Raw genomic sequence first — 19251 nt, 5'->3', positions numbered from 1 at the left:
TAGAGCAATACCGAGGTTAGTGTCAAAAAGAAAAGATGTGGGGATAAAACAATGGTTAACAAATATTTTTAAGCAGGTAAGTACTTCTTGAACCTTTCCAATGCAAAGCAAATTAATGCTTTCCCAGCTACACAAGTTTTCTAATGTGTGACTTTTGTTGAGGGATAGTTAAAGCACAAAATCAGAGGTAAGAAGAGTCTTTCAGGGAGCCAGCACAGCCAATGTTTAGTTGAGCAAAAGTCTATGTGAGCTGAAGCACTTCTTGTAGGTAGTTAAAAATGTCTTGCACAATGTTTTAGAAGTTTTTGTAGAAATTGAACTCACTGTAAGGCCACAAGCTGGGAGACTTGTAAGGGGCAAAGCTGCAAGCAACTCTGCAAAAGCAACCAAGACAAGTCTCAACTGAGAGCTAGCAAGGCTACACAACAAGAGGTAAGTATCTGTCATGCATCAGCCCTGGAAATGCTGGCTTAAGTGGAGATACACCTAAGATGGTAGCCTTTGTTCCACTTTGACGGTCTATGTATCGTCTCTTGATTCGGATGCTGCTAGTCTCTGTTGTAGTGACTCGCTTTCCTCCCTCGTAGCAGTTATTTTGTTTCGTTTCTGTTAATTCTTTTCCTGTCATCCTACAAACTCGGGATCTACTTCCAGTCTTAAGGTAATTCTCTCTGTGTTCTTTCGCTTTACTCGTCACTGGTCTTTGTTCCTTGTTCTAAGCTATTCTTCCGGGTCCTCTGTCGGTCTGTCTTCCATTTCTACCATGCTCACTTTTGTTTACTCTATTCTTCGAGTTCTGAATTTATCTCTCCATCTTGATTTGGCCCCATCCCTACAGAATCTATCTAGGGCTATACTTTTTTCTGTCCTGTATATTATTCCTTCTAGTACTATTCTGTTAGCGTATATCGCAGTTTTCTTTCTTTAACCATTTTCGGAGGCTGCGCCCTCTTTCTTATTTGCCTGTTAGTTCCATCTTCTGCTTCTGCATATATACCCTTGCTACCTTATTGTTTTTCACCCCATGACTTACCTTTATTCTGAAGCCGTCCCAGTCTTAAGGATCACACTGCGGACTGTTGCCGCTGCACTGTGCATTTCATTCTAGCACTTTCCTGTTCTCTAATACGTGCTGGATGGACCTTGGCTGGGTGCTCAGTCAATTCAGCGTATGCCGGACATTTGCACCGAACTTTAATTGAACTTAAGGAGTACGTTTCTAGTACTCATAGTCTCCATTGTGCTGCCTGAAAGAAAGGAGGACAGATTCCAATTCACCCAGGGTTTTTTCTGCCGAAAGGCTTTTTCCCTGAAAGGGGGCTTGCTCCTCGGCGGTCGCCTGGACCTGGATCACAATCCAGTCAGGGCGGCCACCGAGGGAGCTCGTCCATATCTGCATCACAAAAAGGAGAGAAAAGACAAGGAGAGCAGGACACCAAGAAGAAAGAAGACCTCTGAACCTCCAGGGAGCTCTCGTGAAGATACAGATGAGGAGGAGTTGGGGGAGACACCAGCTAGTCTTGACAATATCCCTTTATTTACAGTACCTTAGGTCTGAAGAAATTGGTTCCAGCTGACTTCTATTCCAGTTATAGTATGGCAGATCCTGTTGTTCCTGGGCCTCAGTCGTGGGGACAAGAGGAAGGATGTCTGCACTGCGGTTTGAAGGTCGGCGGCAGCAATGGGTAAACTTCAGATCAGCTGCACTTCGCGGTTTCAGCTTCTCGTGAATAGCACCACCGTGGTTCTCGGATACCTTATGGACTTTCCTCACATCTGGGGTCCAGCACTCTGTTGAGGTGGCTCAGGCTTGGTGAGTCCTGCTTCATGGGAGTCCGGAGGATCTTCCTGGAGCTTGGGCCTGACTTAAAAATGATGCACTTGATCCTGGTGTTCCTCTCCCTGGCAATCGGTTCCTGCAGCAGAATAGAAGTACAGAAAGCTCTGAGATGATGTCCAGACGAGTTCGCTTTGGGGTCGATTGGTCCCACTATCGCAAGGGAAGAAGTCGTCCTTTGCAGGGCTTCTTTAATCGAGGTGAATTTGGAGCTTCAGCACTGCAGCAGGGCTTCACCGGGCAAACCAATGGTCCAGGAGTTGGAGCAGGAGTCTCTTCCAAGATTTTCTTCTAATTCCTTTGTCCAGTGGTTGACTCTGCCTTACAAGCAGAAAACCTTGACTTTTATGCAGGTTTCTCCCATTCATTGGCAGCATAGCTGTCACTCACACGACAGGGTGTCTGTCCTCCAAGGACAGCCAGCCAGTCAGTCACCTTTGGGTGCATTCCTGTAACCAAGGGGATTAAGCACCGGGGGTTTTGGGCACTTCCCTCACTTCCTACCTGCCAGACACGCTGAAGCCAGAGGCGGGCTTCAGCAGTGAAACTCGCCAAAGACAAAACAAACAAAGGGACCAAACCTGGGTTGGTGCGCAGAGTAAATGTCAAGAAGGGCCTTTGCAACAAGAAATGGCAAAAAAAGAAGACCAGGGCCATTTTGACAAAATGGGGACCCATGGTTGCTTTACTGCACCTGCAATTGCAGCTTGCGGTAGAAAAACACAATGGTAGGAAAAAGAACACCACTGCCACCAGCCATTCATTGTAGAAAGGGTAACATAAAAATGTTACATGAGATACTAGACAAAGGGGATACTAAGTAACCCCCTCTACCACCATATTGTAAGATAGTGTGTGCTGGGTCTAGACAGTTACAAATGTAAGTAAAGTCAATTTCACTTTACTGCTCTTGGATACAGTAGTTTAACCAAGAGAAGGTATTTAAACCTTTGGGAAATCTGAGAGACGTCCCTGTGTCACTGCACTAAAGGTGCTGTGTGACACAATGTGAAAAGATGATGCCTATGGAGTTTGTCAGACTCCAAAACCAAAAGAAACACAGTGTTCAAATCAAACCAAAACACCTGGGTGAGAGAGAAAAAGGGCTCGCTCCCTCCAAGGTTAAAATTAAAAAGTCCCAAAGTCCAGCAAAAGAGCTGGGAGGTCTCTAAGGAGGGAGGAATTAAACACTAAAATGACAATTCTCCCTAACAATGGGATTTTATTGTTTGTCAGACTTGTGAAGTACAGTACAGTTGGCATTTACGGTCGTTTTTCTGTTTAAACATAAACCAAACTTAAAATGCATCTAGGTTCTTGAGTGTGATCAAACAATGTCCTATTAACAGCCTTTGCTTTACGAAGCAGCTGAGGGTCCAAAGACTACATTGGCGAGATGCGTGTGATAGGTGTGCAAGAGAGATAAAGCTCTCTCTGGTGCAACCATAAACTACATGGAAAATAAAAACTAAAGTGGACAAAATGATACTAAAGTATAGACAGAAAAGTACATTGTTTAGAGTTTATCTTGCACAATGTGCATTCTAAAAAAGACCTTTAACATGAATAAAGTGCATGCTTTCTGCATTGAAAGTTATTTATGCATGTAAATGATACATATATTTTGGCTGCTTTATGGTGTAAGATTAAACATTTAAAAATATAAAGCATTCCAGGGTCCTCCACATCAACTGTGAAAAATGATAAAGTACAGGAATCTGCAGAGAATGCCATGTTGGAGAAAAAGTAAATCCATGTATTGTATTGAATAGGCAGAATTCATTATTTTTTACATAAGGAGTTGAATATTGTACATGGAAATTACAGAGGTTTAATAACTGCTATCTACCAGAGATGTAGATGTTACTTATGCATGAAGTCTCATCGTCAACATCATAACATTTGTATTCAGATTTCTTCATTATCATAATAAATGCAGTAGATCACAGCACATTACATAAAACAAGATTGGATATAAATATCGATAAAATATAACTTAATCCAACTAAAACCACATCCTTTACAGTTTAATATCACCTTCACACCTTTCCTCATAAACCTGTACCAAAATGTGTCCTGCAGAGCCTCATCTTTCGAGACTGACCTAGATAGTTCATCAGATCATAAAGAAATTGTGAGTTAGTGCAGTTAAAAATTCAAAACATCGCCTCCTTGCAAGATCTAATATTTAATGCTAGAAAATAAGGACCCAACCATATCATCCTCTCCCTTTTATAAAATGGGCATAATGAAATAAAGTGCACCAGATCTTTATCCGCACCCATATCACAGTTGTATTTTGTTGGAGCCTTTAACCAGGTAGTTCTTTTCGCCAGTGGAAGCAGTTTTAACCTGGCTTTAAGTACAGTGGTTGAAGTGTATTTAAAGAAGTAGCGGAACTATGTTCCCTACTGGCCTGCCCCCCACTCCCAACAAACCCCATCGCCATGCCCCCTCACACGCACTATAAAAGCCCTCAAACACATGCACATGCTGTTTCAGGGAACGTTCAGTGCATTGCACTGAAGTGCAAGATTCAACTTCTTCCTACACTTTTATTTTAAAACGAAACCATTCCGGAATGGTTTCATTTTAAAATAAAAGTATAGGAACAGTAAAACTTAATTAAAAAAAAAGTAGAGGAGCTCCTGCCCACTTGGACCACTGTTTAAGTAGGAGTCTTCGCCCTGCCAGGGAATCTAAATCTAGTATCGGCCCCGGGGCACACAGGGCCCTCTTATACTCTACATGGGCTGCGAGAGACAGTAAAGCATAGATTTTCCCCCCATCCACCATCAACGAGTTTTCTCTCGCCCAAGTTTTGATTTCTGTATTAACTTGGTCGTGATTGACTGTTCCTCTTCGAACCAGGAACCTTTCCCATAGCCTGCTTCCATTCTTATATCATTCCAGTTTATATACTTCCGGGCGGCTTTCCATGAATGAGAATCCCAACTGGAGATTCGGATTTGTGTTTAAATTTAGTATTATTTTCGCAAAGTAGGCTAGTTGTGTGGCTTGTGCTGGGGAAGTGATACTCTGGATACCCAACTCAATTCTCAGCGCACTGCTCGGTCCGCCAGTTGGAAGCCCTAGAGTTTGATGCCAAAATTGCAATTGCACCACTTTGCCGATTTTATGGGACGATCGCCAAGGGCCCATATGCCCTTACGCGGTACTAGCTGCTAGAAGCAACATATCAACCTTTACGCTGGCCTAGTGCCTACTTGATGGAACAGCCTTGCGGTTCACTGCGCGTCCAAAGTGTTTCTTTTAACGAAAACCAACACGTTGTGTACCATAAAGGAACAGCGCGTGACTCACAACAAACTTTTTTACGGATTTGCGGATAGAGATAAAAGAAAATAAATGGCATTCCGAGTTCATATGGAAATTCTATAAACATTTAATGTCAAATAAATGTACTTTACCAAATGTACTGTGTTGCTGTTTGATTTTAAAGTACATTTTCATATTCCGAATTGTGGCGCTCTGTGTTGTGAGTTGATCTGTGTTGGTTTCTGGGTTCTGTGTGAAGTCGCGTAGAAGACGACTGGGCGCGTTTGCCTACGCAGCACAGAAAAGTCACGGAGAGAGGCGGGGAATATGAATGTTTTGATAATGTCAGGCTCAGGGGCGGGGATATGATTTAGTGCCGCAAAAGCAGGTCAGCCAGGGCGATGCGGCAAGTGATAAGATTATCACAAAATGGCGGCGCCCTACTGTCTGTTTTCGCGTGTGTTTAATGGACGAAAACTCGGGTAAGGTCCATAGGAAATTTTTCAAAAATCGAGCGATTTAGGCTTAAAAACACATGGCCGACCCGTAGGGGCAATAAAAAATGTTTACCGAACCATTTCTTTAAGGGGTTCACAGGAACAGTAACCCAACATCTCACGCCCATAAAGCATTTGAGTTAAAACTTTGCATTTAAAAACCTCAATGCATTTATACAATCTTCGGTGCCATATTTGAAATAAAACCTTTGTAAAGGCTGAACATTAATTCTGTCTCTTTCTGTCTGTTGTTTGATATGTTGCGACCACTTGCAGTCTCTCGAAAAGGTAATGCCAAAGTACATATTTGAGTCTACTACCTCCAAATGTAACAATTTTAGTGTTTTGCTTGTTTATTTTTAATTTGTAAAGCTTTATTAACTCCGTAGCATAGTTAAGTCCATGATTCAGTGCCAGGATTACAGTGTCGTCAGCGTAGAGCGCTGAATTCCTTGGCTCTCAGCCTAGGTGGGCACACCCTGCTGTTATGCTTTGTAGCAGAGGCATTGCTAGGGGGTGCTGAGGGGCCCCGGTCTTTTGGCTGTAGTTCCAGGTAGAATCTCAAGAGCTATAACCAAAAGGCTAGCTAGCCCTGTGTCCCGACAGTCCCAACATTAGCATAGCCCAGGACCTTTTCCAGATCTAGCAACACCCCTGCTTTGTAGGGTCTAAATCCTGCATGAAGAGAATAAAAAGCAGTGGTACCAGGGGGCAGCTTTGTTTTACCCCCTTGTTTGAATCAAAAAATGTGCTGTTGTCCCCTATTCCCCCATGTCAGACTGAAATCCTAGTTTGGGCGTTGCATTGTTGCGCGAGTCTCAACAAATTTTCTGGTAGCCCCAGTATTGTTAGTTTCTTCCACAGTATGCCTCTCTCGATCCTGTCAAAAGCCTTTTCCAGATCTAAAAAGGCAGCAAAAATAACCACTCTGCGGAATTTACAATATTTAGTGACAGCATCAAACAGTGGTTCAGTGTGGAAAAACCACTCCTAAAATCCGCCTTAAGGAGACCCAGTGTGTTAGTCTCCACTACCCAGTCATCTAATCTGTCCAACATACATTTAGAATAGATCTTTGCTGCGATGTCCAATAGGGAAGTAGGGCAGTAGCAGGTGGGGCCATCTATATCACCTTTCTTAAAGATAGGGACTATAATCCTGCCCTGCCACTTGGTCGGAATCCTCCCAACCCCCTCAATTGCTTCAAACGGATTTGAGAGGATAGGGGACCACCAGTCACCGTGACCAACACATACCCCTAAGGGTAGCTTATCTGAAAATATTTTTAAAATGGGTCACCCATCTTTCTTCTCATATGATCATTTCCCGGTTTTCCCCGTCCTTTGGTTAAAGGTTTCCAGAACAACCGGTGGTTATTCCTGTTTATTGCCTGGGTGACTATATCCCATTGTTTCATGGTGGCAGCTTTTTCCTTTTGTTTTAAAAATTTCTTATATTTTCTTTTTAGCCTGTACCATTCTCCCGCATATCTGGAGCCATCCTTGAGTCCCAAAAATAGTTGACTTGTATGGGCTCTGCAATCCTGGTCACACCATAGTGTACAGGTTCTTGTACCATGACCCAGTCTGCCCTGTCTTTCCACCACTTCATATATTTCTTTATGCAGCACATCAGTAAGTAATTCACAAGCTAGCAGAGTTTCTTCTGCAATGTGCTCTATTTTCAATAGCGCCTTGCGGCAGTCATGTACGTCTGCAGAGCAGAAGCAGCCATTCATTTTCAGTTTATTCAGCCGTTCCATAGAACATTCATTCTGGCCATGCCTTTGATTTTAATAGTGATGCCCTGTCCATATTAGACTGAGATTCAGGGGAAAGTGGTCACTCTCCCTTCGTTCCTCCACCCCAAATTCCATCACCTGATTGAAAAGGTGGCCTTCACTGAACATTACGAGAAACCTGATGGTTTTGTCACTCCTGAATACCTTGGATCCTCTGCGCAAGTGACCTTGGAAAGGCCATTGCTTTTGGATCCTAACCCTGGGGACGGAGAAGCGAAGGAGGATATCCTGTGTCGAGGGTCCTTGAGGATTGCGAGTCGGATGACCTCAGGGGAGACAAGGTATCCCCTTTTCCTAGTGATGAACAACCTAACCCTCCACTGATCCTTATGGGTTATTTATGTCAGTTTCCCTTCAATTCACCATATGGGACACTTGACAGTACTGAGACGAGGAAGAGCCAACTGAGAGTAATGAACAACACACACTTTCACCACTTTGGTACTGGGACGAAGAAGATGCCTGCAAGTTGGTGTGAAGGTCAGGCATGTCCTCCTAATCATGGTCAGGTATGGCTGATTGAGAGAGCACACATGCAACCTGTTAGAGGGTTGCAGATGTATAAAACTAGGAGGAAAAAGCAACACAGAGAGCAGCAGCAGGGAAGCCTGTGTGATTAGGCGGGAACTTTTTGGAAGAGAGTTGAGCCGTAGGAGGGAACTACTGTGGAAAAGTCTGGGGTACACAGCACGCTGAGACACTGGGGACTACAAGGAGAGGTGGTGTGAGACAGCTTGACATAGCAGCGGGAGCTCTGAGTAGCGGACTGGCGATGGATAAGGGGGCCGAGTGGAAAGGCTGTCCCTTTCCCTTTCAATCAAAGGGCTTGTTCCCCGATGCCGAGAAGCCAGCCCAGGGTTGTCTAAGGGGCAGAAGTTGTGCCCCTGGCAGCAGGAGATGCAGTTTGTGTGCTCCGAGTTACAAGGACAGCTACTAAGGAGGCAGTTGATTCCTATGAAATAAGAAATCCAGTGTGCAAAGCACCTGCACCGTTCATACCGTCCCGTCGCATTATGACATCTGCTCGTGGGTTCCTGACAGCCCATCAGGTCTTACCTGGTGGGCTGTGTGGCTCCTGCGAGCATAACTCGTAATTGCGCCAGCACCGTTATCAACGGTGCCGGCGCATCCATGCTCCCCACCCCCATTCTGCCATATGTGGCAGAATGGGGATCGGGAACCCGGCAATACCGCCACCCGCGAATCGGCAATAACCGGCCCATTCAACTCGTAATGGGCCTGTTATTGCCCAATCGCGGGTGGCGGTGCCGGTAGCGAGCATGGCGGTAGCCGTGCCTGCCGTACAGGCACGGCTACCGTCATGCTCGTAATGAGGCCCATTGTTATGATAAAGGACTTGAAACCAAAGTATTGCATTATATTATACTGTGCTCTTACCAAAAGGTTGTCAGCACACGGGTACCTCCAGCATTAAGATAGAAATAACTATGCTGTATTTCTGTTGAAATCCCAGTATCTTTGTACATGTATTAAAACAGAAATTCGTTTGTATGTCTAGATGTTATTGAAGAAGAAAGTCCCAAAAATATGTATTTCCCCATGCATCACAGGATTCTAGTGCTCAAAACCCTACCTTACCCTAGGTTTGTTCTTAAACGCTGAATGATGGTATCCACTTTGTGTGTTATCCATCTTAAACACGGTGTCCAATATATGGTAAGTAAAGGAACAATCACGTGCCTGTTGTGCAGCAACATGGGGTCTGGCATTTATGCCTTTTCTTGCCTCAGCGCTATCCTGTAATGGTGATCTCACTGTGCTGGGAAAACAAGTTCATTGGTCAATTCCCCAACTTCCCAAAAGTGAAAATGGTAATGCGTAATTGTAACAAGACACAGATTCAAGAGTGGTAGCTATTGTTTATGTGTAGGAACACAGTGCCTGCCAATAACTCATGGTTACAAGTTACAGTGTTTGCTTCCATAGTCTGACATTTGCCACATTTCGGAATGGTGCCATATTTCCCTAGTATTCTAGTTTAGACAGGAAATGTAAATTGAACACTAGGTTGGTCTTGCTATATTTTTACAAGCCTTAGTGCGCCTATTCAATTACACACACCATAGTATTGAAAGCCAGTAAATCACATCTCTGTTTGATTATACCAAGATAGACCTTCATATTTACACACAACTCTTAATCACCTCATACCTCTTGTGCCAAATGCTGGTCAGTCTTTGCCTCATTTTCCTAGAGAACTACCACTACAAGCAGCCCCAGCAAAGAGTACGCAGAACACAAGAGCCACTTGAGGGATGCCTAAATTACAGTGCAACCCAACCAACTGTGTAACCCATGGAATTCTCGTGGAACATCGTAGGTGTGACCAACCCGAGGCACGATGAGTGTGCATAACACTGCAAGCCACGCTGCCCAACAGCCACAATCATCTACACCAATGCAACAGAGCAGATTTTGAAAACTGACTGTAATCCATATCTGCCAATGCAACTTCTCACTGGTGACCAAGATGTGATGTGGCTCGTTAATATAGCTTGCCTTACAAATGACTTAACCATTCACTCAGACTGCAACTTTGATGTTAGTGTGCCGCAATTGCCGATCCATCATGAATCTGAATGAGAGAAAGGGGTGCAGGGGTTATACAGCCATATATGTGATAATTGTTTGTCCAACCTACCAGGTGGGGAAGATAAGGAAAAATTGGCCTGGGGAACCAGAAGGGGAGAGCCAAATGGAGGTAGGAAGAGGAAAGGGGTGACAAGAAACAGGAAGGTGTGGGTTACTGGGATGAGGTCAGAGGAAAAGGAGGTTACAGACCAAGACACCGGATGGATGGTGAAAAGGAGCCTTGAGGCAGTTTAAAACAAAAGTGGGAGACATGGTACTGTGCTGTGAGTGTGCCGGTATGGTTCGTGAGTAAGAGTGGTAGGAGTAAGAGGAGGAGTGGATTCAGGGAGAGTGAGGGAGTGAAGAAAGGTTGAACGAGGAGAAGGTGGCATGGAATAGTAGTGGTGCAGAGGTGGGAGTAGTAGTCATGTAGAGGTAGGAGAAGTAATGGCGGAGAGGTGGGAGTAATAGTGGAGTATAGGTTGGAGGATGAGTAGTGTCTAGAGGGGAGAGGTATAGTTGTGTAAGAGGAGAAAGTAGTAGGGAGTAAAATCAAAAGCTGATGGTAGATCATAGCAAGATGAACATCGAAGGGACAGAAAATAGGGAGGGAGAGGAAGAGTGGGAGACGAGAATGATAAAAGGGAGGGAGGAGAGTAGTGAAGTAGGGATAGAGAGAGTAGTACATTAGGGATAGAAGGAATATAAAGGTGTGGAAGAGCAAGTGAGTGCCCCAGAGTGATTGGAAGGCGTTATCTAACCGGGGTCCTGGATATGTGTTTCACAGATTGTTTTGACAAATCATCAGATGATGTCACTTCTCCCCAGGAGGAAGACGTTCCCTGTAAGACTTGGGTGGTGTGGCAGCTAACCAGTAATCCCCGTAGGGGTGGTAACATGCAGAAGGACCTTTCAGGGGAGGATTCCCCTATTGGAGATGTAACAAAGTAGACTCCTCAATTATTGAGACGAGGAGGCCTCGAGGAGGTATGAAGATCAATCCCTTGAAAGTGATAAAGGACTCAGATAGTCCGCTGGGGGAAACTGCAACATTGTATAAAAAGATATAATGGACTTAACAAAGTTTCAAGTACAGCTAGGAACAGCAGTAGGAATGGAGCAGACAGCATGCAGGAGTTACAAACTCTGAGCACAGACTGCAGAACGGAGGAGACCAGCACCAAGCACAGGGAGTCCTGTGAGGGTACAGCAGGAAGAGACCTGACTGTAACACCAGAGAGGAGAAACTGTGGCATGACCTTGATATGGTGGACCATTTGGTCCAACAACCACACCGACACCGTGCTGAGACCAGGACCGCAGAGTCATCGTGGAACGGCAGAAACCGAACAGAGAAACCAGAGCAGCTGCCACACAGACCCTAGTCCTAGGAAGAACCAGTGACGTGCTGCTGTTGAGAAGAAGGTAAAAGGAGGCACGAGAGACCCAGTGGGAATACAGGGAGGCGCAGCGAAAATCTGCTAGTGAAAAAAACTGTAATCTGAGCATCGGGAGAGATAAGGCTACTGGTAAAGGAAACTGTGACCTGTGCATCGGGGAGTAATCTCCCTTGGCCCATTGGCAGAGATAAGGCTACTGGTGAAAGAAACTATAACTTGTGCATTGGGTGAATTCTCCCTTGACCCAGTGGAGATAAAGCCACTGGGGGAAAGTACTCTAATCTTGACACCGGGGGTGGCTTCCCTCTGCAAACTAGCAGTGAATAAACTACTGAAGAATAGAACTGTGCAGTGTCAGTCAAAAGTAAACAGCCTCATACCAATCTCATCAAGAGAGATACTGTTCGAAGTTGGGAATCATTGGTAAATCACCAGAGAACTAAAGAGAGGATCTTTGGACCATTTCCCAGGGTGCAGAGGAGGAAAGTGCAACACCCACTGGGGGAACTGTGGCAGGAGTTACAACACCTGATGAGAAGTGTTTGTTGATCATACCAAGGAACTTTTTATACCAAGAGAAGGGAGACATTTTCCTGGTTGGCAAATCAGACTCTAGGTTAACAGACAAACTAAAACCTTGGAAATGCTTGTTGGAACTGAGTCAGGAGAAGGGATCTATTCACCTGGCATCCTAATTTGTATTCCAAGTGTTTAGTGTTGGAAGGTTAAAACCTTTTGCCTCCTGAATAGTATTTAGTGATTTTCGGTTAGAAATGATAGGCCTAGATCAGGAGTTTGGACGGAGAACAGATTATTCGTTGAACAGACATTCTGGCTAGACTGAACCGAAATTTTTGTATAGTAAGTTAGGGGAATCCCTCTAGAGTTAGGGATAGTAAGGTTTTCTTTTCATATAAATAAATCTCACTTTGAATCATGCCATCTATGTGTCTGACTCCTGCTTTTGGCACGTTGTAACACAGATCGGCACTGTGCGTACATCAACTTCCATTGAAAGCCACGAGGCTTTCCACCTTCCAAGATGGCCGACCGTCATCTACACAGCCACCTACCCAGCCTCTCAGCACTGTGCGCACTGTGATTGGCTTACCTTCCGAATTTACAGCCAACCACAAGCCGGCAGGCTTGGAGCCGGCCCACGATCTTAGGCACACATCGAAGGCACAGTGCCTGTCCCTCGCCTTTCTACGCCGTCAAGCCTAGGGCCATGACCCCTGCCCCTCCTGTGCCATCCCTCCATCTAACAGGGTAAGCATGCTGCTCTCCTCCACAACTTTGCCCACCCACTGCAGCCAGTGAGCTGAACTGTTCCCCAACCATCACGGAACCGGTGTTCATGCACCTCCTAACACTGCCACTCCCGAGGTCCATCTTGCACCGTTGTGCTCACAAACTGCCACATAATGCATCAATGCATAACTTGCATCTACTCTACTCTGCCAACCACTACTTCTGCGTGACCTTTATTAATACCCATTGGGTTAGGATCTTGCACTGCATTAGCAGAAGTATCCAGCCCACTCTGCCTCGTATTAGCAATTTCGAATTGAGCCTGCTTTGCTGTAGCATAATTGAAAATGCCCATTTCTGCACAATATTAGCAATTTCGAATCTAGCCTATGCCTGCTTTGCTGTAGCATAATTGAAAATGCCCATTTGTGCACAATATTAGCAATTTCGAATCTAGCCTATGTCTGCTTTGCTGTAGCATAATTGAAACTGCACATTTCTGCACAATATTAGCAATTTCGAATCTAGCCTATGCCTGCATTGTACTACCAAAGTGCATCTATGCATCTACCTACTTCCATACTCTATTACCAAAACTGAAACTGACTATCTATACTTGTCTCTGCCAACTTACAGCTCTAGCCAAACCTGCTCGTGCCCACACTCTGTCCAACTACCTACTGTGCTCACCTGCTTGCGCCTAACCTATAGCCACCTAACCCGTCCTTAGCCTAGCAGCCCAGCCAACGCCGCACTCCCAACTATGCTCCCTTGGCTCATCCTCACCATGTTCCCTTTTTGTGTCATGAACAACAATACACCATTTAGCAGCAACAGCTACATACCATTCAATAATGAACTAGCTAAACTCGGCTGCCCAAGACACCACCCCATCCCCTGTCCCACACCCTTCCTGCCCACCCTACCACCATAGCCACATACTGTTCACCAACACCACACTACAAAAGTCAGTGCCACACTAGCTAACACCTTACCCAACACTACCAACCCCACTAAAGATGACTACACTGTTACCAACCCCAACCCTCCCAATCCACCAGGATACCGTCCCATAACCAACCCCACCTTTTCTGCCCTCAACAACAGACTTGGCTCTAGACTCCACACCACATCCAGCAAGTTGCGAGCAACACCTATGACCAAGGCCACCAATAAGAATAGCGCTAATGCTACCAACACAGCATCTCTAAAAGGAGCACTACTCAATGTCAGATCCCTAGTTGCTCAACCCGACGAAATTGCTGACATCATCCTCTCAGCAGATCTCGACCTCCTTGCTACTACAGAAACATGGCTACATGAAGCAGCAGAACCCTACCTAACTCTTGCTATTCCCGAAAATTACTCCATCCTCAGAGCTGACAGACCTAATGCTCGTGGAGGAGGTGTAGCAGTCATATTCAAATCCTCTCTCGACCTCAGATCCATCACCTCTCTCCCACTAAAATCATGCGAGCAACTCACCATTAAAATACAAACCACCCCTAAGAGCACAATTACTCTGCAACTAATATACAGACCCCCAGGTCCCACAGGTACCTTCGAGGAAGACATTACCTCCATCATAGCCGAGAACTCTAAGCCCCATTCCCAAAATATCATTCTAGGAGACTTTAATCTAGGGTATAACAACCCTAACAACACTCCTGCCGCCTCCCTGGCTAATGCCCTATCTGAGCATGACTTTACTCAAGTCATTACACTACCTACCCACCGGAAAGGCAGAACTATCGATTGGGTCACGGCCCATAACTGCAATATCACCTGCAAAGCCCCACAACCTTTTGTATAGATGGACCATTCCCTCATACCATTCGACATTAACTTTAACAACCCTAACCCCAAGCAGCGCCCCCACGCACCAGCCTGTCTGACTAGAAACAAGCGCAACATTACTGCAGAGACTCTCACACCACTGGTTCTCCCCCTCCTAAACATGCTCCCAGCCACTGCTGACCTTAATCTTATAGTCAACACCTACAATGACGCCATGATTAATGCCATTGACGCTGTTGCCCCACTAAAGCTACGCAAAGGTAAACCTAGAGCTCATCTGAACTCTTGGTACACACCTGAACTCAAAACACTCAGAAAAAAGAAAGCCAAGATGGAAACCCTATGGAAAACAAATCCCTCAGCTGAAAACAAAAGCAATCTCATGACTATCTCCTCCCATTACAAGAAAGAGATAATCCTCACCAAAAAGGAAGCCTTCAATGTTAGAATAAACAATGCACAATCCTTTGCTAAAGAACTCTTCACCATTCTGAAGGAATTAGAAAATCCCAACCCACCGACCGACACTTGTGTGAAAGACAAGCCAGGGTGCACTAGCATCCAAAATGCCATGGCCAACAAAATCACTGGTCTTCAAACCAAAACAGAGGCCAAACGACTACAACTTTCCAACAGTAACGCCTCCACCCCTAGCACAACCGCCCCGACCAATAATACATCCGGCTTCACGTTCAAAATGGTCTCTTTACCCGAAGTCCAAAAATGTATAGGATCCCTCAGACCCTCTAACTGTAAAGGGGATAGTTGCCCTGCCAAGATCATCAAAGACGCTGCGAGAGACTTATCCCCTTCATCTCCAAACTAATAAACCTATCCTTCTCGACCAATTCTGTACCTAACAACTTGAAACAGTCATGGGTTCTTCCTCTTCTAAAAAAACAATCCCTTGACCCTGCCATTCCCACCAATTACAGGCCTATCACCACGGTCCCCTTCCTGCTAAAAATCCTTGACAGAGTTGCCTACTACAAATTCAAGATTACTTAGAGTCCAATCAATTGCTAGGCCTGAGTCAATATGGCTTTCGACCTCAACATGGAACAGAAACTTCCCTTGTTGACCTCAAAAGTCAGATTGATGACATCAAGGACAAAAGCAAAGCAGCTATCCTACGCCGCCTAGACCTCTCAGCAGCCTTCGACCTGGTTGACCACAAAATACTCTGCAACCACCTCTCATCTGCTGCCCACTTTTCCCCCTCTGCTGTCATGTGGATACAATCCTTCTTAGCCAACTGAACCATGAGGGTCTTTTCATCTGCAGCTGCAGCAGACCCCATCCCCATTACCTGTGGTGTCCCACAAGGCTCTTGTGTCTCCCCCACCCTATATAACATCTTTAGAAAGCCTCTCTTTGATAAACTGGACCATCTGGGTGTCACCTACACCAACTACGCAGATGACATCCAGATACTCCTCACCATCACTGGCAACTACAATGCCGTCGTCACTAGGATTAACAAAATCTTCTCTATCATTCAGGCATGGATGGCCACACACGGCCTCTGCCTGAATGATGAGAAGACCGAACTCCTCCTAGTCGGATCTCCCAACAACCTACAGAAACTCAGCCCTGACTACTCCAATTTCATCATCGATGGTAACATCATCCCAGTCGTTAAAAACGTGAAAACTTTAGGCTTTTACCTTGATGCCAATACCAACCTCTCCAAACAAGTCAACATGACCGCCTCAGCCACCGCCTACAATGGGAAACTAATTAGGGCCTGCAGACCTTTTCTATCGACGAATAGCTGCCTCACACTGGCCAGGGCTCTCATACAATCGAAGCTGACTACTGCAATGGCCTCTACTTAGGTGCCAACCAAGCTATAATCAATAAACTTCAGGTTCTCCAAAACAATGCGCTGCGAGCAGCACTAAACATTCCCAGGCGAGAGCACATCTCCCACATAAGATTATCTTGCAAATGGCTATCCATTCAACAAAAATTGACTTAAAAACCTTCTGCCTCACCCACAAAGCACTAAACCACCTAGCCCCCCCCTATCTAACCAACAAACTCACCTTAAAGCCGAGCACTAGAATCACTAGATTTTCCAATACTCTCTGCTTCACTGTGCCCAGATTCACCACTAAAAGAGCCGGTGGCTTGAGCTTGACGGTCCTTGCCCCTCAACTTTGGAACACCCTGCTGCTGAACATCAAATCGACCAAATCCTTCCAATGTTCAGGAAATTAGTCATTAGTTGGCTATTGGATAAAACCAATCCCAAGATAGACTAAGCACAGTACTAATTGTATATATTGTACATACCATACAAATGTTTAACCACTTACTCTAACTACCATTGTTTGGATATAATGTATATTGTATATTACCTCTATAATTGTATAACTGCAAAACTTATATATATTGTACTTCTGTAACCTGTCCTTTAAGTGCCCTTTTACTCCTGGGTCTGGAGCGCTATACAAATAAATAAACAAACAAACAAACAAACAAACAAACAGTTCCCTGAGGAAGTCTAGACAAATAAGACATTTGACTCTAGGCCATTATACACAGATAGCTAGTTTTTTGCCGATCACTAGTTCCAGTTCAGGGCCGATGGACACCTGGGTTAGGGTGGGATTACCCATCCCTAGATTAGAGTCTGATTGATTGTCACAATGCCAATTGAAAACTGAAATAAAAACCCTTACTTTATCCGGGATTTGTGTTCTTGAGGCCATCTGTGACACTTAACACCTGCAAAACACCCACGTTGTTGCACATAAGAATTATTCAGTGCATCTGATACCAGGAGTTTTAATTCAACAACACATACAGTTTTGCCAGCTTTCTTAAAACTACATTGGTATACTATGAAAAACCTCTTTACTTTCAGAACAATACTCAATATTTTATTTTCATTTTATAAGCTAAGACAACCATGAATGGCATTTTTAAAATGACACCTCAAGTAGGCAAATTACATCCACATTTGGTTCATATGCTATTATCTGGTAACTTTGAACATGATTATGAGGGCCCCTCTAGGCAGATGAACCATGCTCGTTATGGGAACAAACCTCTGTAATGGCATTGTTCATCATTAGTTAACACTGAAAACAAGGCCATTAAGAATAGAGTGACAACCCATGTGCACCCTGTAGCATCCTAGGCCACTTGACTAAGTGATCTGTGGTGGGGGAACGTGTGTAAGTGGCGTATTCTCAACATTCCACTTTTGAAAACCCAACATGTCTTCAAAAAGTTGTCACAGGATATTGGACCCCATTATGAGTATGACAGTGTGTGATAAAACTGCAGTAATACAGCAGTAACTTTGTTACCACTGCATAACCACCTCATTACCGCACACCCATACTACAATTTTGGTGGAGAGGCAGAGGAAAAACCTCCAGCAAAATGCTGTAGGTAATTCTGCTACCTTGCCGCCAAAAAACAGTCAAATCATGGAATTACCGCTGGCGAAATTACCACCAGAAGTAAATCCCCTTGTAATCCTATGGACTCCATAAATTGCTACCACCACTTGTAATCCAGCGGTAATTCAGCCGGACCAAGTGGCGGTAACAGTTATTTAGTTTTTCAATATTCTGGTGGATTTACCGCTAGAAAACTGACAAATTTGTATTGAGGCCCATAATCTCTTGAAGTACATCACCAGCAATAGACCCCAATGTGGTGAATAATTCCTTATACTGCCAAAAGTACATTTCTTTAATGGGAGGCTGCTAATAACTCCCTGGTTTGTCTTAACTTATTGAGGAAGCAACCCTCTGTTACTAGGTCCCCTACTTCTGGAATTGTCTTCAAGAAGGAAAAGAATATGAGTATGAGTGAGAATCTTGCTTTGCAGTACCTTCAGACGGCTCTCTATGCTGATGCAATTGTGATTACTCACTCAGCCAACCATTCACTCAGACATTCACCGCCCACTAGCCTCCTGTGAAGCATGTTGTAGTATCTGGCAACTTGATGGGGCTTAGTCGGGATAGCTCATGCAATGAGTGTCTTCTCTTTCAGCTTCTGCCCAAGCACAGTGCCAGGACCATCAGCAAAGCTAAGAACAAGAAGCTGCGCAAAGTGACCGGCAAGAAGACAGAGCCTGAGCGGGACAAGCCCGGGGCAGAGAGCCTTCGGAAGGACAGAAGTCTGCAAACCAAGTACGGATCACAGCACTCTGGAGGGTTACAAGGAATACCTTCACGATTTTCTTTAAACTAGGAAGATCCAATCCAGTGTACCCTGCACTAGAAAAGATACATTGTCCATGAAAATATACCTAATGCATAACTTCCCCTACTGGCCTTTATCGTCCATTGATACACCCTTGTTGTGCCACTCTGCATTTTGACTTAGAACTAAAACTGTGATTTTTATTTGAAATTCTTTAGAGTGAAATGATAGAGCTGGTTTTTATCAAGCTTGTGGCCCACTCAAATGGGTTTGGCACTTTGTTGTGATGAGGGGACTCTAAAATGAATAATCCCAATCCAACTTCATCATGTTAAAAAATTGAAGTATTGGGGTCATAATACCACCCAGTACATGTCAATGAGGAGTTTGATAAACCATTGTATGGCATACATCCCCTTTAAAGTTCTTCTATTGCTTAAAAGCTCACATAGGGTGTATTCCAGAAATTCCCCACTGCCTTACAAAAAGGAATAGGGATAATGATTAAGAAAGGAGGGCGAATTTCGAGGCAATCTGTGTTTTGGCAATTTTTTAATTAATGTAATATTTGGGAGCAATTTTGCATTCACCTTCTTCTCCCCTTTGAGAGTCTGCGATTGCATTCCT

At 44.6% G+C, this 19251-nt stretch overlaps 1 protein-coding gene across 1 annotated transcript in view; it reads left to right on the top strand.

Annotated features, from left to right (window-relative positions):
* NCKAP1L (NCK associated protein 1 like) overlaps window positions 1-19251 on the top strand; it is a 2015530-nt gene that overhangs the window by 628475 nt on the left and 1367804 nt on the right. Inside the window, exon 19 of the mRNA XM_069653209.1 lies at window positions 18472-18611. Coding sequence (XP_069509310.1) covers window positions 18472-18611 — 140 coding nt within the window. The remainder of the gene's footprint in view (window positions 1-18471; window positions 18612-19251) is intronic.

The sequence above is a fragment of the Ambystoma mexicanum genome, chromosome 3q (genome assembly GCF_040938575.1).
Source record: "Ambystoma mexicanum isolate Mex_15411 chromosome 3q, UKY_AmexF1_1, whole genome shotgun sequence".
Classification (NCBI taxonomy): Eukaryota; Metazoa; Chordata; class Amphibia; order Caudata; family Ambystomatidae; genus Ambystoma; species Ambystoma mexicanum.
The sequence above is the reverse complement of the archived record's forward strand: the minus strand, read 5'-3'. Positions and strand labels throughout refer to the sequence as shown.